This window comes from Chlorocebus sabaeus, chromosome 3 (assembly GCF_047675955.1).
Source record: "Chlorocebus sabaeus isolate Y175 chromosome 3, mChlSab1.0.hap1, whole genome shotgun sequence".
NCBI classification, from domain to species: Eukaryota; Metazoa; Chordata; class Mammalia; order Primates; family Cercopithecidae; genus Chlorocebus; species Chlorocebus sabaeus.
In genome coordinates this window covers 77,758,074-77,779,956 of record NC_132906.1, presented here as the reverse complement: position 1 = coordinate 77,779,956, position 21,883 = coordinate 77,758,074, and the positions used below count along the sequence as shown (strand labels likewise).

Genomic DNA, 21,883 nt, shown 5'->3' with positions numbered 1-21,883 from the left:
TGATATGGGCAACCGAAGAGAAAGCAGTTAAGGTGTCTGGTGTGTAGTGTATGGCCAGAAATAATCCTGTGATGGTCTGAAGAATTAAGCAGGTGCCAAGAAGTGTGCTGAAATTTCATCATGTAGAGATGCTGGATGGTGTGGGGAGATCAATAAACGAATAATTTATAATTCTAATTAGTGGGTGTATTTTACATACATTGATCATTAGTGTTCTTACAGTTGAAGTACAACGATGATTTTTCATATCATTAGTCATGGTTACAAGCCATGTGGGAATGACATATGCTTTATTCTTAATAGGTATTATTTTGGTTATCGGATTTGTAGGTTTGTCTTCAAAACTTTCTCCTATTTATGGAAGTTTAGGGTTAATTACTAGTGGTGCTGTGGGTTGTGGTATTGGGTTGAATTATGGTGGGGCTTTTATAGGGTTAACAGTCTTTTTAATTTATTTAGGTGGGATGATGGTTGGTTTTGGTTATACTGCAGCGATAGCTACTGAGGAATACCCTGAGACATAAGGATCAAGTATTGATATTTGATGAACTTTATTATTAGAGTTATTAATAGAATTGGTGTTGATTTGATGAATGGTTGGATATGACGGGGTGGTGATTACAATTAATTTTAGTAGTGTAGGAAGTTGAATAATTTTTGAGGGTGAGGGGCCAGGGTTGATTCATGAGGATTCTGTGGGTGCAGGTGCTTTATATAATTATGGGTGTTGATTGGTGGTGGTTGCTGGTTGAGCATTGTTTGTTGGTGATTATGTTGTAATTGAAATTACTTGGGGTAATAGATTAGATAATTAAGAGTAGAGTTAGAAAGGAGGGGATAAAAAAGGAACAGAAATAAAATTTAATTAGGCCTTTTTGAGTGCATATGGTAATGGAGGCTGTAATGTGGGTCTGTGAAATTATCTTTGGTATGGACTTTTCTAATCAAAGTAGGTCTAGTAGAAGTGAAGCCAGATTTTGGCTTGTAAGTAGGCTTGAGCGAGGGGTTGTATGACGGACTGTGGTTGAGTAAAATCCTAGTATATTGGAGAAGTTAAATGTCTGTAACGGATATTTTAGCTTAAGATTATTAGTTATAAGACTGAGCTCCACTGCTAGCAAAATCCCTAGGGTAGTTACACTTAGGGCTGTAAGTATAACTTACAGGCAAGACAACCAAAAAACTTGAGGCAAGACAACCAAAAAAAGGAAACCACAGGTCAATATCCCTGATGAAAATAGAAGTAAACATATGCGACAAAATACTAGCAAACTAAATCCAACAGCACACACAAACACACACACACACACACACACACACAGAGGTGGTATTGTTGTTTGGGGGGAAGAGGTAGGGATAACACTAATGGTGATGAGAAATCCAGTGAAGATACTGCCCATTATCAGGTATTTAATTGAATTAGTTAGGAAGGGATTACTTTCGTTAATAATAATTAGAGTCGTGAAGTGGGGTTGTCCTATTAGAGCGAAGAAAATAATTCTGATACTACAGACAGCTGTTAAAGAGGTGGCAATAAGAGTAATAGAAAGGGCTCACGTGTTGATATATGACATGTTTGCAGTTTCGATAACAAGGTATTCAGAGTAAAAGCCTATTAGGAAAGGCATACCTGTAAGTGCTAAGCTGCCAATAATAAGGGAGGAAGAGGTAAGGGGTAAGGTCTTAAACGTCCTCCTCTTTTTTAAATATCTTGTTCATCGTTGAGGTTGTGGATGATGGATCCTGAACACATAAATAATATAGCTTTAAAAAAGGTATGGGTGCAGATGTGTAGGAATGCTAGGTGTGGTTGATTAATGCCAATTGTGAATACTATAAGGTCTAGTTGAGGTGGAGAGTGTTATCATTTTTTTGATATCATGTTGTGTTAGAACACAGATTGCTGTAAATAAGGTGGTAATAGCCCCTAAACATAGTGTAAAGGTTTGGATTAATACACTATTTTCTATTAGGGGGTAGAAGCAGATGAGCAGAAAAACTCCTGCTACAACTATAGTGCTAGAGCGGAGAGGGCTGAGACTGGGGTTGGGCCCTGGGGTTATTATTATTTATATAATAATAAAAGGTTCAATACAACAAGGAGATTTAACTATGCTAAATATATACACACTCAACCCTGTAACACCAAGATTCATAAAACTACTCCTACTAGACCTAAGAAAACAGATCAACAGCCACACAATAATAAAGAGACTTCAACCCTCCACTGACAACACAAGACAGACTATCAAGACAGAAAGTGAACAACGGAACTCCAGACTTAGACTAAACTCTAAACCAAACGGACCTAGTAGACATTTACAGAACACTCTATCCAACAATTGCAAAATATACATTTTTCTCATCTGTGTGTGGAACACTCTTAAAATCAACCATATGCTTGACCATGAAAAGTTTCAATAAACTCAAAAAAAGTCAAAATCATATCAGGTATTTTCTTCAACCACAATGGAATAAAATTAGAATTCGATACCAAATGGAACTCTGAAAACAACACAAGTACATGAAAACTAAACCACCTGAATTACTTTTGGGCGAGTAATGAAATTAAAGCAGAAATCAAAATAATTTTTGAAACAAATGAAAACAGAAACATAGCATACCAAAACCTCTGGGATACAACAAAAGCTGTGCTAAGAAGCAAGTTTACAGCATTAAATGCCTACATCAAAAAGACAGAAAGATCTCAAATGAACAACCACACACCACACCTCAAGGAACCAGAAAAATAACACAAACCCAAAACTAGCTGGGAGAAAAGAAATAAAAAGATCAGAAATGAACTAAATGAGAGGTGACCAAAAAATAAAAATAAAAAAAATAAAAAGATTAAAAACATCAACAAAACAAAAACTTCTTTGAAAGGATAAACAAAATTGATAGACCACTAGCTAGACTCACCAAGAAAAAAAGAGAAGATTCAAATAAGCACAACCAGAAATGAGAAAGGTGACAACTGATACCACGGAAATACAAAAGATCATCAGAGACTACTATGAACATCTTTAAGCAAACTAGAAAACTTACAGGAAATGGACAGATTCCCAGAAACATACAACCTCCCAAGATTTAACCAAGAAGAAATAGAAATCCTGAATAGACCAATAATGAGCAATAAAATCAAATTAGTCCTAACAAAATCTTCAGGAAAAACAAAAAAACAAAAAGTCCAGGACATATTTACAGCCAAATTTTACCAGTCATACAAAGAAGAGCTGGTTACCAATCTTACTGAAAGTATTCCAAAAAAAAAAATCAAGGAGGAAGGATTCCTCCCTAACTCATTCTATGAAACCAGTATCAACCTGATACCAAAATGAGGCAAGGCAACTGAAACAAGGAAACCACAGACCAATATCCCTGATGAAAATAGAAGTAAACATATGCAACAAAATACTAGCAAACTAAATCCAACAGCACACACACACACACGCACACACAAACCCATCATAATCAACTGAGCTTTGTCTCTGGGATGCAAGCATGGTTCAAAATATGCAAACATATGTGGTCCACCACATAAACACAATTAAAAACAAAACCCAAATGATCATCTTAATAGATACAGAAAGGGTTAGCACAGTGGCTCACACCTGTAATCCCAGCACTTTGGGAGGCTGAGGCGGGAGGATCACTTGAGGCCAGGAGTTCAAGACCAGCCCGGCCAACATGGCAAAACCCCATCTCTACAAAAAATTAGTCAGGCGTGGTGGTGCATGCCTGTAACCCCAGCTACTCAGGAGGCTGAGGCACAAGAATCACCTGAAGTGGGAGGCGTAGGTTGCAGTGAGCCGAGATAGAGCCACTGTACTCCAGCCTGGGAGACAGTGTAAGACTCTGCCTCAAAAAAAAAAAAAAAAAAAAAAAAACACTGTAGAAAAAGCAGTCTATGAAATCCAACACCCCTGTATAAAAATTCCTCAAGAAACTAGACATTGAAGAAGCATACCTGAAAATAATAAGGTATGCTGAAAAAAAAGCCATCTATAACAAACCCACAGCCAGCACCATACTAAACAGGCAGCACTGAAAGCATTTCCCTTGAAAACTGGAACAAGACAAGGATGCCCATTCTCACCACTCGTATTTGCCACAGTACTGGAAGTCTTAACCAGAGCAATCAGGCAAGAGAAAGAAATAAGAGGCATCTAAATAGGAAGTCAAATACCTCTCTTCAGTGATTATATGATTCTACACCTAAAAAACCCTAAAGACTCCACCAAAAGGCTTCTGGAACTGATAAGAAACTTCAGTAAAGTTTCAGCATACAAAATTAATGTACAAGCAGCAGTAACATTTATATATACTGACAACATTCAAGCTGAGAACCAAATCAATAACACAATCCCATTTTTAATAGCCACACACAAAAAGTAACATACCTAGGAATACAGCTAACCAAGGAGGTGAAACATCGCTAAAGGAAGAACTATTAAACATTGCTCAAAGTAGTCATACATGACAGAAGCAAATGGGAAAACATTCCATGCTCATGGGTTGGAAGAATCAATATCATTAAAATGGCCATACTGCCCAAAGCAATCTACAGATTCAGCACTATTCCTACCAAACTACCAATGTCATTTTTCACAGAATTAAAAATATTCTAAAATTCATATAAAACCAAAAAAGAACCTAAATAGCCAAAGCAATCCTTAGCAAAAAGAACTAAGCTGGAGGCATCACATTACCCAACTTCACACTATAAGGCTACAATAACCAAGACAGTATGCTTTGGGTAGTATGTGGATTGCTTTAGGTAGTGTTGTCATTTTAATGATATTATATTCTCCAAATCCATGAGCAAAATTGATAGACTGTTAACTAGATTAACTAGGCATAGAGGAAACATACCTCAACATAATAAAGGCCACATATGACAAACCCACAGCCAATATACTGAATGGGGAAAAGCTGAAAGCATTCACCCTAAGAACTGGAACAGGACAATGATGTTCACTCTTACTATTCCAATTCAACATAGTACTGGAAGTCCTGGCTAAAGTTATTAGGCAAGAAAAAGAAATAAAAGACACTCAAATGGGAGAAGAGAAGGTCAAATTATGTCTCTTCACAAATATTATTTTTTTACCTAGAAAACCCTAAAGATTCTACTAAACGACTTCAAGACCTGATAAACAACTTCAGTAAAGTCTCAGTATACGAAACTATCGTATAAAAATCTGTAGCATTTCTATACACCAACAACATTGAGCCGAAAACCACATCAAGAATTCAATCCCATTTACGATAGCCATAAGGAAAAAAAATAAAATACCTAGGAATATATTGACCAAGGAGGTGAACAATCTCCATGAGAACTACAAAACACTTAAGAAACAAATCATATATGGCATAAACAGAAAAGCATCCCATGCTCATGAATTTAGAGACTATCATTAAAATAACCATACTGCCCATAGTAATCTGTAGATTCAACACAATTCCTATCAAATCACCAACGTCATTTTTCAGAGAATTAGGAAAAACAATTCTAAAGTTCATACAGCACCAAAAAACAGCATTAATAGTCAAAGTAATCCTAACTAAAAAGAACAAATCCAGAGGCATCATATTACTTGACTTCAAATTATACTACAAAGCTGTAGTAACTAAAATAGGCACATAGAACAATGGACTACAATAGAGAACCCAGAAATAAAACCGCATACCTACATCCAACTGATTGATCTTTGACAAAGCTGACAAAAATAAACAACAGGGAAATGACACCCTAATTCAATAAATGGTGCTGGGAAAACTGGCTAGCCATATGCAGAAGAAACTGGATCTCTATCTCCCAGCATATACAAAAACTACCTCAAGACAGATTAAACATTCTGGACATTGGCCTAGGCAAACAATTTATGATGAAGACCCCAAACACAAATGCAACCAAACCAAAAATAAATGGGACTTAACTAAAAAGCTTCTGCACATCAAAAGATTATCAACAGAGCAAAGAGACAAACTACAGAATGAGAGAAAACATTTGCAAATTATGTCTCTGACAAAGGACTAATATCCAGAATCTACAAGACACTCAAACAACTCAACAAGAAGAAAACAAATAACCCCATTAAAAAGTGGGCAAAGGGCCAGGTGCGGTGGCTCATGCTTGTAATCCCAGCACTTTGGGAGGCCAAAGCGGCCGTTCAGGAGGTCGGGAGATCGAGACCATCCTGGCTAGCACAATGAAATCCTGTCTCAACTAAAAATACAAAAAATTAGCCAGGCATAGTAGTGGGCACCTGTAGTCCCAGCTGCTCGGGAGGCTGAGGCAAGAGAATGGTGTGAACCTGGGAGGCAGAGCTTGCAGTGAACCGAGATCACACCACTGCACTCCAGCCTGGGCGACAGAGCAAGACTCTGTCTCAAAAAAAAGTGGGCAAAGGACATTAAGAGATATTTCTCAAAAGAAGACATATAAACAGCCAACAAACATGAAAAAATGTTCAACATCGCTAATTATCAGAGAACTGAAAATTAAAACCACAATGAAATATCAGTCATCTTACACCAGTCTGAGTGGTTATTACTAAAAAGTTCAAAAAAAAAATAATAGATGTTGGTACGGAGGTGAAGAAATTGTAACACTTATATACGGGTGGCAGCAATGTAAATTAGTTCAACCACTATGGAAAACAATATGGAGATTTATTAAAAAAAAAAAAAAAAAAAAAAAACAGAACTACCATTTGACCCAACAATCCCACTACTGGGTATCTCCCCAAAGGAAACCAAATCCTTATATTAAAGAAAAGGCACCTGCACTTGTATGTTTATCACAGTACTATTCACAATGGCAAAGTCATGGAATCAACCTAAGTGTCCATCGACGGTTGACTGGATAAAGAAAATGTGGCATATGGACAACATGGAATATTACATAACCATAAAAAAGAAAATGATGTCCTTTGCAGCAACATGGATGGAACTGGAGGCCATCAGTCTAAGTGAAATAACTCAGAAACAGAAAATGAAATACCATGTGTTCACAATTACAAGTGGGATCTAAACAATGGGTACACATGGACATAAAGATGTAAATAAGTTACTAGGGATTCCAAAAGAGAAGATGGAAGAGAGTGAGGGTTAAAAAATTACCCACTGGGTACAATGTTCATTACTAGGGTAACAGGTACACTAGAAGCCCACACCCCATGTAGTCCATTCTCACATTGCTATAAAGAAATACCTGAAACTGAATAATTTATAAAGGAAAGAAGTTTAATTGGCTCACAGTTCTGCAGGCTGTATGGGAACCATGGCTGGGGAGGCCTCAGGACACTCACAATCACAGAGAAAGGAGAAGCAGGCACCTCTTCATATGTCAGAGCAGGGGGAAGAGAGACAGAGGGAAAGTGCTACATACTTTTAAACAACCAGATATCATGAGAACTCTATTATGAGAAGAGCAATAGGGAGATAGAGGTAAACCATTAGAAACTACCCCCATGATCCAAATACCTACCACCAGGCCCCACCTCCAACATTAGGGATTACAATTCAACATAAGAGTAGGGTGGGGCACAGATCCAGACCATATCATTCTGCCCCAGCCCCTCCAAAATCTCATGTTCTCACATTGCAGAATATAATGATCCCTTCTCAACAGCCCTCCAAGTCTTAACTCATTCCAGCATTAACTCAAAAGTCCAAAGTCTCATCTGGGACAAGCCAAGTCCCTTCCACTTGTGAGCCTATAAAATCAAAAACAAGTTAATTACATCCAAGATACAATGGGACTATAGGCATTGGGTAAATAGTCCCTTTCCAAAAGGGTAAAACCAGCTAAAAGAAAAAGGTTATGGGCCCCATGAACGTGCTAAAACCCAGCAGGGCAGTTATTAAATCTTAAAGCTCAAAAATAATCTCCTTTGACTCCATGTCTCACATCCAGGGCATACTGCAACAAGGGGTGAGCTCCCAAGGCCTTGGGCAGTGTCACTCCTGTGACTTTGCAGGGCTCAGCCTGAGCAGCTGCTGTCAAGGGCTGGTGTTGAGTGGCTGCAGCTTTTCCAGGTGCATGGTGCAAGCTGTTGGTGGATCTACCATTCTAGGGTCTGAAAGATGGTGGTCATTCTCACAGCTCCACTAGGCAACGCCCCAGTGGAGACTCTGTGTGGGGGCTCCAACCCCACATTGCCCCTCTGCAATGCCCTAGTAGAGATTTTTCCATGAGGGCTCTGCCCCTGCAGCAGCCTTCTGCCTGAACATCCAGGCTTTTCCATACATCTGAAATCTAGGCTGAGGCTCCCAAGCCTCAACTCTTGCATTCAGCACCTGCAGGCTTAACACCATGTGGAATCTGCCAAGGGTTTGGGCTGGCACCCTCTGAAGGCCTGAGCTATATCTGGGCCCCTTTCAGCCATGGCTAGAGCTGGAGTACCTAGGATGCAGGCAGTAGTGCCCTAAGGCTACACAGGGTGGCAGGGTCCTAAGAATCACCCAGGAAACCTAGGTTTCTGGGCCTATGAGAAAGGAGCTGACTTAAGGTCGCTGAGATGTCTTGGAGCCCTTTTTCCCATTGTCTTGGCTATCAGCACTTGACTCCTCTTTACTTAAGCAAATGTAGTAAGTCTGCTTGAATTACTCCCCTGAAAATGGGTTTTTCTTTTCTACCACATGGTCAGGCTGAAAATTTTCCAACTCTTATGCTCTGTTTCCCTTTTAAATATAAGTTCAAATTTTACATCATTTCTTTGCTCATGAATATGAGCACTGGCTGCAAGAGGCAGTCAAGTCACATCTTGAACACTTTACTGCTTAGAAATTTCTTCCACCAGATACCCTAAATCATCTCTCTCAAGTTCAAAGTTCCACAGATCCATAGACTAGTGGTACAATGCCACTACTCTCTTTGCTAAAGCATAGCAAGAGTGGCCTTTACTCCAGTTCCCAGTAAGTTACTCATCTGCGGTCATTCTGAGTCATTCTGCGGTCATTCTCCTAGTACCACCAATTTTCTGTATTAGTCCATTCTCACATTGCTATGAAGAAATACCTGGAACTGGGTAATTCTTTTTTTTTTTTTTGAGATGGAGTTTCATTCTGTCACCCAGGTTCAAGTGTAGTGGCGCAATCTCGGCTCACTGCATCCTCCGTCTCCTGGGTTTAAGCAATTATCTGCCTCAGCCTCCCGAGTAGCTGAGATTACAGGTGCCCACCACCACACCTGGCTAATTTTTTTTTTTTTTTTTTGTATTTTTAGTAGAGATGGTTTCACTATCTTGGCCAGGCTGATCTTGAACTCCTGACCGCGTGATCCACCCGCCTCGGCCTCCGAAAGTGCTGGGATTACAGGTGTGGCCAGAACTGGGTAATTTATAAAGAAAAGAGGTTTTATTGGCTGATGGTTCTATAGGTTGTACATGAAGCATGGCTGAGGAAGTCTCAGGAAACTTACAATCATGGCAGAAAGTAAAGAAGAAGTAGACACATCTTCACATGGCCAGAGCCAGAGGAAGAGGCGGGGGGAGATACTACACACTTTTAAACAACCAGATCCTGTGAGAATTCTATCACAATAACAGCTCTGGGGGATGGTGCTAAACCATTGGAAACCAACCCCATGATCCAATCACTTCCCACCAGGCCCCAGATCCAACACTGGGGATTACAACTAAACATGAGATTTGCGTGGGGTACAGATCTAAACCATATCACTCCACCATTACACAATTTACCCATGTAACCTGCACATGTATATCTTGAATCTAAAATAAAATAAAGTTAAACAAAAAAAAAAAAAGATTCTGCCCTCAAATGCTGGCTCCTTTGTGAAACCATCCCTCACACTGTATTGTTCTGAGAGAGGGAAAAAAAGCTCCTTCAATCTTCCTATTATATTTTGCATTTCCACACTCACAGGTACATGACTTCACTTCGTAATGTCACTATCTCTATACATTGCTTTTCACAATTTGCCTGCTTCTCGAAGTCCCAACCCCATAAAACTCATCAAAAGCAAGTTTGAGAGGAGGAGCTGTCTTTTCTTCTTTGTATCACCTAATTCAGTATCCCACACATAGTGTGTATGCAATATTTGTTGAGTGAATTTAACTATTTGCCTTTTTATTTAAATGTATTATAATTCATCGAATAAAATCTAAAATACATAACAATTATGAAGTCAAATATATGAGCAATGATTCATAAAGACACATATCTGAAAAATCAAATTATTTGCAAATTATTGACTGTTTTTGCAATCAACTCTCTTTTGAGTCACAGGTAATTTTTATTCCTTTGCCACATGGTCTGTAAACATTATTTTCAGAGAGGTAAGACAACCAAACATCATGCCATTTCCTAATCAGCATCAGACAATAGGTTTCTCCTTAGACAAGGAGTGATCCTAAGCAAAATAAGCAGCAAGGGCAGGGAAAAAGGTAGTCAACTATGTCTTTCACTGAAATTAGTATTAGAATACCTTATATTTTGGAGAGCAGAAAACAAGGATTTTTTTAAACTTAAAGGTGGGGAGTTAAAGGTATGATGTGAGTTACAATCAAGACTGGAAGAACCAGACTAAAGGAGGCAAGAACTCATAGTCAAAGATACTAAAGTTCAAGCAAAGGCGGTGGCAGACCCAGACCAGATAGCAATCCCAGAGATAGAGATGGTTATTCAGGTTGGAGCACTTAGAATGTAAGGAATGAGGAAAGCCCTAAGATTCTTTTTTAAAAAAGAACAGAAGGCTAAGCCAAGACTCTAGCAAGGTGGGGGAGAGTCTAAAAGAAGTCTTGTAGCAGAAACACAGAAGACAGTGGAATCTAGCCAAAGAAAGATAGAGCAGGAAGTTCAGCATCTACTATTGTTTGAACGTTCCCTCCAAAATTCAGATTGAAATCTTTTTATAAATTACTCAGTCTGTGGTATTTTGTTATAGCAGCGCAAAGATACAACTGTAGGAGCAACATTTTCAGAAGGTGACAGGAAATGGAATCCAGGGTGTAATTACACAGATTAATCTGGGAATAGAGACATTCAATGTATGTTATTTAATATGAGAAAAAGTAGCAGAATAGGTACAAATGTAGATAAGCTACTGAATTTTGAGGTAGAAAGAAGAACTTGCCTTGTGATGGCTTTCATTTTCTCAATAAAGACAAGATCTAAAAGAATGAGGTAGAGGAGAGAGGAAAGGAGAGTTTAAATTAGAGGCTTAAGGAGGGAGGAAAATGTTTGAAATACTGATTTTCAAGAATAGACATAGTAAAGAATCGTAAGAGTGTTAGCAGTATTTAATGTGCATTTGCAACTGAGATTGTTTCTTTAAAATGAGACTAATCAGGGCCAGGCACATAAGCTCATGCCTGTAATCTCAACACTTTGGGAGGCCAAGCCATGAGGATTGCTTGAGCCCAGGAGTTCACGACCAGCCTGGGCAAACATAGAAGACCCTGTCCCTACCAAAAATTTTAAAAACTTAGTAGGGGATGTGGTCATGCACACCTGTGGTCCCAGCTATTCAGGAGGCTGAGGTGGGAGGACTGCTTGAGCCCAGGAAGTCAAGCCTACACTGAGCTAGGATCATGCCACTGCATTTCAGCCTGGGTGACAGGGCAAGATCCTGTCTCGAAAAAAAAATTGAAAATAAAAATAAAGATAAATGAGACTAATTAGCCAAGGTGTCTCCATTTTCCTCCATCTGTGTTTACCTATAAGGTATAAAAAGAGTTGGCCAAGTTGAATTCAACCAGTGCTGGGTTTTGGCAGGTGAGTAAAACAGAAGATTACAGGGGCCAGAAAATAAATGGGCATTTGCAGTGCACTAACTACAATAATGGACCACTCAGTCTAAAGTGAGAAAGGAGAAAAAGAGGACATGAATACTTCACAAATGCATGCCTTAAACCCCAAGTGGTCTGTAAACTCAAGAGCAAAAGCCATGAGTTTTATGCTATGTATATATACCTCACCAAAGAGTAATATCATTAGTAAAAGCCTTTGCTGACTGATTAAATGAATCTTCTCCATATTCCAGAACTCCAAATGATACAAACTCATCAGATTTAATTTTTTTAAGTAGCTTTCTAAAGATATGGAAAGAAAAATAAATCTATGGTTGAAACGTTTGAGTTCTGAAGAGCAGGTGAATGGATTCCCACGTTATTTCCATATAAACAAAGATTAGCTGTAGGACATTAATCAAAAGAGACCACAGCAGTAGAAATTAAACTTAACAACAATTAATTAACTTCATATGGAAAAATAAAACCTAATTAATACAGTGTATTCCCTCCCAGAACAACTGCCCCTGCCCCACAGAATAAAAACCACTGCATTTCCAGGCAGTCTCTCAGCAAATACTAACTAGTCAAGAGAGCTGGAACTTTGATACTACTGCTACCTATAGCCTTTCTTATTAAAGAATTTAAAATAATTCTAGAAAATATGTGACCACCTTTTATGATACTTAATTTATATAAATTACTTAAAGTCTCTCATTTTTGCTACTTTATTCTTTCCCTATTTAGATAATGTCAAGAAAATCCTAGAAAAGACAAAACATACCTCTAATAGGTTAGGTTCAAATAAAAATTATCACAATATTTTATACGTATAGATTTTCAACTATATATTTTTAACTATTCTTTTCCCTATGGCCAAAATGTATGGTTTAATCAGCTCAGAGAAATAAAGAAAAATTGGGTCCAGATAGCATGTTAAGGAAGAAAAAGAGATAAAACTATGATAACAGAAAAAAGGTTTGGTTCCCAGGCTGTGTTGCTACTCAAGTCACCAATAGGACAAACCATTAGCAAAGAAATGAAATAACTTCCTTATCTGTAATATGAGAATACTAAAGCAGATACTACTAAAGTTTTCTTTCTATTCCAAAAATTCGATTTCATCTAGTGCTTTTGACTTCACTCTTTCAAAGGCCTTTGAGAAGGGAGGGTGCTAAAAGATTCAAACTTTCAATTCATGATATATACTTGCCATCTCTGGATGACAACTAACAGAAAAATCTAGAAGAAAACAGACACATATTTCAAAATCAGAAAAAAACTAGGTCATCTCTTCTCCATCCTGTGCCACTCTTAGTTCCACATTCACTTCTCTCATAACCATTCTCCATTTCTTTTTTTAAAAGTGAATTGTATTGTGTATATTCAATGTTTACAACATAGTGTTATGAGACATACACAGATAAAATGGTTACAATAGTGAAGTAGATTAACAAAAGTGAAGCAGATTAATGTATCTATCATCTCACATAACTACTTTTTGTGTGACAAGAGCAGCTAAAATCTACCTATTTAACAAAAATCCTTAATACAACACAATTTTATTAAGCCTCAGGCCTAGCAGTAGCACCATTTGCCTTCCAGACAACTATGAGATTAGTGAATTCAGAAAGAATTTATTTGGGAAAATAGGGTCTAACAGTTTGCTAATTCAAGACAGAGTTCTTACCTTTATATCCCCATCACCAAATCCAGTGTCAAATACATAGCAGACACCTAATTTAACTCCTCTATATAATTTATTACACCAGTAACTCAGTGTGGTCATCCGCGGTCTTTATAGAAAAGTAAAATTTCAGGTACCATCAAGATCTAATGAATCAAGCTCCGTAAGTGGGGTACAGCACTCTGTTTTAAAACCCCTCCATGTGCGATTCTGATGCACACTCAAGTTTGAGAACCATTGTATTAAACCTCCCAGGAAATAACCTTCTTGTTAATTACAAAAAAGTGCTGGGTTTTTTTTCTCAGCTGCCATCACTTAAAAATGCTTGGACACACATGATGTTGTCAACTACTTAACTTCTGTCTCCAGCGTGCACACAAAGTGAACGTTAGTAAAACCTTTGGAGCCTCAGTTCCCTGGTCTGTAAAGCAGGAATAATACCACACGCTTTCATAAATAAGAGAGAGCTTACAGAAAGGCTCCTTTCTTTCCTTTCTTTTCTGTTACCTGTACCAAGTCCCTGCTACTTTACAAAGACAATAGTCCTAAAGAAGACACTCTGGCACTCCTCTGAAAAATGTCACCAGTGCCTCCCACACAGAAGAGCTCTCTAATGAGGTTTTCTTATGGAAAATACCACAGGAGGGAAATGAAGAGTTAAGAGTCCTTACAGACTCATATACAGAACAGCAGTTCTAAAAAGATGGTTCACAAGGTAGTGGGAAAAGCAATCATTCAAAATTGTGCACCTCTGTAACTTAAAAAAAAAAAAAAAAATCACCATTAAACAGAACATAGGCAACTTTCTCTTAAGTGTCCAAAATAAATCATAAATGATAACTGGAGATAAATAATAGAGATGAGGGGTGGGAGGTGCGGGGGCAGGAGGAATGAAGCTTTTGAAAATGCAAAAGAACTAGAATATATGACCCATATTAAAGTGGTACAATCCAATCCCCTAGATTTTCTGGGGGCAGCCTCACTGTCAAATTCTTTGTCCCAGTGTTGCCACACTATGTGTTCTGATTTGGGGTTCAAAAAATATGGTTACCGGGGGAAGCAAAAGCAAAAGCCCACTGCTGTGGGTGAGACCTAAAAACTGGGGAGTACTACTTAAAAAAAAAAAAAAAAAGTTGAGAACTTTCAGAAGAATTCACTATGAACAATTCCCAACTTTTAGCTCCTCGCTCCCTTTGAATGGAATACTCAAAGGTTTAATTTGACCTCCTTGACAACTAGCCCTTTTTACGGGGATGAAAATAGATCAGTGCATGTGATGTGTCATTACACTCGAATATTTCGCACAGTAACCGCGCCAGAAGCATTCGTTAAATCGGCACTATCAGCTTTAATTCTTACTCCTCCACGCTGCCATCTAAGATAGGACACTCCTCTATTTTCGCTATTCTGGAGTAGCCAACATTCCAGTCTGCAGGACTGAAGTGAAATTTAATCGCTCATATCTTTTTAAGGGAACCTTTTACAGCGAACTTGGAAAAGTAATGCCAGCTATACGTTGAATGGCACCATGCTGGGAGTTGTAAAACCACAAACTCAGTGCCTGGCCGTCCGGGAGGTGGAATTCCAACAGCGGCTCCTCATTGCACCAAACTAACAATTTCTCCACACGACAGTACATCTTAATGGGGATGGTTACTCACTTTTTAAATAGTCAACACTGTCCCCTCCAACTCCCAGCCAGACATGACACTTCTACCCCACCCAAGAACTCCAGGGCGAAGGAAGTCTTTTGGCCACCTTAGTGCCTCCTCCTAGCACCAATGACTGACAGTGTCCCCAGACGCCCAGCGAGGGTCCCAAGCGAGGCCGGGACCCAAAGGCTGCCCAAGTCTCCGCGTCCCAGGACGTCCTGAAGTCGCAGCCCCGTGCCCCCGCTCCCCGCCACGGGGCGCACTCCGCCTCCTCCGACTCCTGCGGCCCCTTTCCTTAGTCCAAACCCGCTGTCCCTGCCCCGCGGCCCTCCGGTCCCCTCGACTCTTCCCCAGGCAAACCCGGAACCAGGCGCGGGCTCAGGCCCAAGCCAGGCCGCGGGCTCCCCCAGCGCTCACCCCACCTCCCGAGCCGCCCCGGGACACGCGCCCGGGCGCAGACGGGAAAGTGCGGGGGCCTGGTCCGGGAGCCCACTTCCCGTCCGGGGCAGGGCAGGACTCACCTTCGTACTGCAGATCCACCAGGACTAGCAGGAAGGGGAACACCGAGCCCAGCCGGCTGGTCACGGAGCCGGGGGCCACCATGTCCGAGGGCTCGCAAGTGAAGAGAGGGAAGAGTGTGTGGCCCACCAGCACGCGCCGGCGCTCTGGCAGCAGTTGCGCCCGCCCCGGTCGGCTCTCGCTCAGGCCTCAGCGGCTCTGGAGCCCAGCAGAGGAAGGCAGCGGTGGGCGGGGCCCGGGCGACGCTACGCCCCGGAGCGCCGCCGCCGTCCAATCGCCTTCTTTCTGGCGGCTTTCCTCCCGGGCTCGCCGGGGTCGTGGTTCGCGCTGATACGCTGCGGAGGCCGCCGCCCCGCCCCGTCTCTGATAGGATAACGTGGAAGCACGAGACGAGGCTGCGTCTGCCGGTCGCAGAGCTGTCAGCAAGCTCCAAACCGCCGCGGCCGCTCGGAGGGAAGCCGACTGGGAGTCTGTGGCGGTCGCTGAGTCCGCATGCGCAGGCTGCAAAGGCCCTTTTGGGCCAGTCCCGCCGCGCTAGGTTGGCGAGTGGGACGATTTGATCCTTCCGAGGTTCGCCAGCGTGATATTAGCAGACGAAAGCGCAGCCGCAGCGTCCGAATGGGAAGGCCACACACGGTCCCGGGGCGTCTGGAATTGAGGTCTCAAGTGAGCCGGTAAACACCGCCTCCCGCTGAGAGTCCCGGAACAAATACTGTCTGAACTGAGCCGTAAGCAAGAAACGATCAGGAGAAGCTGGGCGTTCATTAGGGCGATCTGATGATTAGACCATTTCAGGGACAACCAGAGACAAGTGCGTAATTGCTCTAAGGCAGGTAGGTAATTGGCCTGGAAACTTGGGCCCTGCCACCCCGACTTTGAGCAAACCAGCGTGCCCAGGAAAAACAGCGATTGTGGAAAACCCTGTGAAGAAGAGACCAGGAAGGCACTGTGGCTTAAGAGAGCGAGGCGTTCCTGAATGCAGCCAACGTCAACTGGTAAGCAAAATACTGTGAGAACGGATCCTGCATCTTGCGCTTACCATGGGAAATTCAAGAGAGATACGAACCTGAGCAAGATGAGGTTGAAGTTACTCAATGCGGCATTAAGCGTGTTCACAGCCACTTCCTCCGGCGTCACCAACACACACACTGTACACCAGCAGTATTTTTACACGGGGTATGCATACTTATTACTTCACCTGTATTTGCTGCCTTGCTAATATTAGAGAAACTCATGAATTATAAATAGCATAGTGAATTTGTGATTCCCTGAAGATATACTAAGGAGGACTTTTTAAAAGGCGTCTATTCCGAAGAGAACTAATATGGAGGAAATGGTTTCGAGAAAGAAAAAAGAAAAAACGGAGTCCTTGATTAGTTTTGGGGAAGGCAAAATAATATAATGTGAAGAGTAAAGGATTCAGATCCAGGAAACCCCATAACTTTTATGTAAGTTATCTTCATCTGTAAAGTGGTTAGGATCCTGATAGTCTCAAAGGTTTGTTTTGAAGTTTCATGAAGCAGATAAATTGTAGAATGTTATACCAGTGTTACTCATTATTCTAACAACAGCGGAATAGTGAAGAGAGGCTCCTTCAGAAATTCCTTGGGATTTTTTTTTTTTTTTGACTTGTGTTTTTTTATATCACAAGGTAGTGTCTCTGAAAAATGGTAGATGATTTCAATGTCCACAAATATGCAGGTGAAGACATTCAATTGAGGTACTGTACCCAAAGCAGCCAGCAAGATGCTGAACATAGAAAATAACTATTTACACAAAATTGTAAACAAAATGCAATATGTCTAGACTGTGAGTTGTCACCAGTGTGCTGCCTATGACCCTGGTCTTAAGGAAAAAGTAGCAGAGCTGAAGAAGTTCTAAGGATGGAAATTAGAAATTATCAAGGAGATGATAAACTTTGTGTTATAGGAAGCAAAAGTAGCAGGGGTCTTCAATGGTTAGTGATTTTCAGATTAATTACATAACTATGAATTCTGTAATATTAGAACTAAGCTTTACGAAGCATTCCTTGAAAAAAAGATAATTTTATAACAAAGAAGGTAACATTAGAAAAAAATGTGCAAAACTAAAATTATGTGTATAATGCTTGGGAATGCTTCCTCCAATGTTCATCTAGTCATGGTTTTCACAAACCACTCTTGCCAATAAAACCAAAAACCAAAGTAATCCAATGATTGTAAGAAAAGTTACTGTAAATATGTTTGCATTTGTCAGAATCTATGGAGTCTTTTTGAAATTAAACATTAAATCTCTACTGTAATTCATACTATTTGTTAATTATAGTAAATATTTTTTAAAATGGTAGCATATTTATGATATATCCAAAATTAAGAGTATTACACAATTTTTATTAGGTTGATCTTTGTTTATTGACTAGGAAAAACAATGTTGGTAGAGAGGAGTGGACAGATCTAGAACGTATTTTGGAGGTAAAAGGGATAAGATTTGCTTAGGAATTAACTATGAGGAGAAATAAATATTCAGAAACAAGTAGAGCACTTATAAGCACCTTTTTGTGCCAAATTAAAAAAAAAAAAGCATTAAGTTAATGCCACCATATACATCATTCCACATTTATTTTTACAAACTTGTGCTTTTATTTCTAAAAAACAATTCTAGACTGGGCGCAGTGGCTCACACCTATAACCCTAGCACTTTGGGAAGCCAAGATGGGAGGATTATTTGAGGCCAGGAGTTCGCGACCAGCCTGAGCAACACAGCAAGATCCTGTCTCTGCAAAACAAATTTAAAACTAGCCAGGTGTGGTGGCTCATGCCTGTTGCCCTAACTACTCAGACTGAGGCAGAGGATTGCTTCAACCCAGGAATTTGAGGTTGCAGTGAGCTAAGATCATGTCACTGCACTCCAGACTGAGCAACAGAGTGAGACTTTATCAAAAAAAAAAAAAAAAAAGATTTTTAAAATTGAAATTGCTTTGTCAAAGAATGCGTTTAAACTTTTAAGATGCATTGTCAGATTATTTTTTCCCTAATGAAGTAATTTCTATTCCTATCAGCTGTTTATGTTCCTGCCTACTCACCACCACTAGATATAATTGATTTTCAGTTTTTGCCAATCTGAGGAATAAAATATGACCCTCATATGTCAAATTTATGGTTTATTTTCAAGGGTTTTGGGATTCTGATCAAATTTTGGTACTTTCATATAAAATTTGGCCTTTAAATCACATCTTGTCTTCTCTGCTTTCCACCCTCTTTTATGTTGTTTCTTGGCTTCTGGCCACATGACTACAATCTCCACTTCTGTATTCACATCACCTTCTGTCATTTTTGACCTTCTTGCCTCCGTCTTATAAGGATCCTTGTAATTAATTATATTGGGCCCACTGAGATAATCCAGGATATTCTTCCTACTCAAGTTCCTCAATTTAATCACATCTGCAAAAACTGCCTTTTGCTATAGAACAATGACAGGAGATTAGAATGTAGATATATTTGGGGGACCATTATTCAGCTTAACACAATACTTCCCCCTTCACCAGGTGGAGCTCATTTTCCCACCTTCCTTGAGTGTGGGCTGGACTTAGTGACTAAAACTTCCAAAGAACAGAGTATGGAAAGGGAGGTGGAGAGTAACTTCATAGTACAGAAACCTGGAAACACTATCTTGGCCAGGTGGTCAAAGTTAATATCATCAAGTCATGTTGCTATCATATACTCCCAATATACTGTGATGAGAAGGGCAATTCACGTGTGTGGTATTCTCAAAACCTATAATCCAATCTAGTCTAAACATGAAAAAAAAAAATCAAACTAAAATTAAAGGACAGTCTATAAAACACATGATCAGTATTCCTCAAAATTACCAATGTCATGGGAAACAAGGATTGAAATACTGTAACAGACCAGAGGAAACTAAGGAAACTTATGACTGAATGCAGTGTGCTGTATTAAACTGGATCCTGGAATAGAAAATAGACATTAGTGGAAAAACTGAAATATGAATAGTCTCAGGTTTAATAGTAATGTACCATTATTACTTTCTTAGTTTTGACAAATGTACCATGGTTATGCGAGATGCTAACAATAGGGAAAAATAAGGAGTATTTGGGACCTCCCTGTACTATCCTTATGCCCTTACTTGAAAATTATTTCAGCAATAGAAGTTTATTTAAAATATTGTGAAGGGCCTGAGTATTTTTAAATCAACTGCGGTGACTCTCTTGTGTATTTGTGTCCAAATGAGTTTTTCTGCATCAAATTTTATCTCCTCTCCTTGCAGAAGAAAGAGAATTAGCCCTTTACAGAGATAATAGTTGCCTAAGCCAGCTCTTTTTTCCGCTTTTTGATGCTCTTCTCTTTTTCTCTCACTTTGGAAATTGTAGGTTATTTGATTTTTTCAAATATCTGTTGTTACATACACATTCTAGTTATATTCTAGTCCAAACAATCTAGCAAAATAAAATAAAAATGCTGTTCACTGTATTTTTTATTTTTAAAATGTGAGTTCATTTAAATAATAGCTTGTGTTAATTATGAGCTGAAAGTTTTGAAGTATGATTTAAAGAGTCTTTAACATTACAATTCTGGACTACAAAGTATAAAAATTGTATTTTAAAAGGTTCATGTACTGTTTCTGATAAATAGACGAACCTTTGATCACTGGAATGTGTTAATACTAATTTAAAGGCAGCTATATATTTTCTGATTTTATAAGAAATTAACCAAGTACAATATTATATTTTATATACAATGGGTAAACTCTTCAAAATTTAAGATTTCTTAATTTCTAAATTAAGTGACATAATGACATGTCTTTAGGTTTGATCTTATAAAATTTTTGTAATAACACAAATATAAGGACTTATTATTTTCCAGATTCTCACGTCTAAATCCAAACATATAAACACAATTGTATTAAATATAAATGTTATAAACACAATAATTAAACAACAGATAATCAAAATGGATTTTGAAAATAACATGAGGAAGACAGAGCAAGATAGCCAAATAGAAGCCTCCACCAATCTTCATCCCCACAGGAACACCAACTTTGACAACTATTTACACAAAAAAAGCACCTTCATAAGAACCAAAAGTCAGGCCAGCAATCACAGTACCTGGTTTTAACTGCATATTGCTGACAGAGGCGTTGAAGAGAGTAGTAGAGGCAGTCTTGAATTACCAACATCACCCCTCCCCTATCCCCTGGCAGTGACTGTGTGGCACTGAGAGAGAATTTGTACATTTGTGCAAGAGGAAAGGACAGTAATTATGGGCCTTTGCATTGGAATTTAGTGCTGGGAGCATTTAGATCAACTTTAGCCAGAAGGGAATCATCCATTCCAGCAGTCAGAACTTGAGTTTTGGCAAACCTCACCACCGTGGGCTAAAGAGCTCTAAGGTTTAAAATAAACTTGAAAGAACCTAGGCCACAAGCACTGCAACTCCTAGGCAAGTCCTCATGCTGTGCTGGGCTTAGAGCCAATGGACTTGGGGGCCATGTGACCTAGTGAGACACTAGCCAGGGTGGCCAAGGCAGTGTGCTTGTATCACCCCTCCCCCAACTTCAGTCAGTACAGCTAGCAGCTCCAGAATAGACATCACCACACGCACCTTCCACTTGAGGAAAGGAGAGGGAAGAGAAAAGACTCGTTTTGCAACTTGGATACCAGCTCAGCCACAATAGGATAGGGCACTGGGCAGGGTGGTGAGGCCCCCATTCCAGGCCCTAGCTGCCAGACAACAACATATCTAGACATACCCTGGGCCAGAGGGGAACCCACTATCTTGAAGAGAAGTACCCAGTCCTGGAAGGATTCATCACCTGCTGATTAAAGGGCCCTTGGGTCCTGAATAATCAGCAGCAGTAACCAGCTAATATGTGCTGTGGGCCTTGGGTGAGACTCTGAGGTATACTGGCTACAGGCATGATGCAGCATATTCACAGCTATGGGTGGCTATGAGGAAAGACTCCATCTGTTTGAGAAAAGGAGAGGAAAGAATAAAGAAGACTTTCGTATAGCTGAGGTGCCAGCTCAGCTACAGTAGGGAAGTGAATCAAGTGGGCTCTTGGATGGCATTTCTGGCCCTGGGCCAAAGGGGAGTCCACTGCCCTGAAAGGTGAGTTCCAGCCATGGCAGCATGGCCCACAAGCTGACTACAAAGCCCTTAGGTCTTAAGTGAACATCAGCAGAATCATGGCAATACTCCCAGTGGCTTGTGGTGTTGATGGACATGGGGAGAGACTCCTCTGCATGGTGAAAGGGGAGGGAAGACTAGAAA

General features: G+C 40.0%; 1 protein-coding gene and 1 long non-coding RNA gene across 2 annotated transcripts in view; one reads left to right on the top strand and one right to left on the bottom strand.

Annotated features, from left to right (window-relative positions):
* The window catches only part of DNAJC3 (DnaJ heat shock protein family (Hsp40) member C3), a 107,662-nt gene extending 91,819 nt beyond the window's left edge, over positions 1 to 15,843 (bottom strand). Inside the window, exon 1 of the mRNA XM_007960704.3 lies at positions 15,620 to 15,843. Coding sequence (XP_007958895.1) covers positions 15,620 to 15,701 — 82 coding nt within the window. The 5' untranslated portion in view covers positions 15,702 to 15,843. The remainder of the gene's footprint in view (positions 1 to 15,619) is intronic.
* A 165-nt stretch (positions 15,844 to 16,008) lies between these two features.
* Positions 16,009 to 19,899, top strand: LOC119627559 (uncharacterized). The gene is made up of 2 exons (XR_005243745.2): positions 16,009 to 17,065; positions 18,258 to 19,899. It is a non-coding gene; the product is annotated as an uncharacterized lncRNA (long non-coding RNA).
* The last annotated feature ends 1,984 nt before the right edge of the window (positions 19,900 to 21,883 follow it).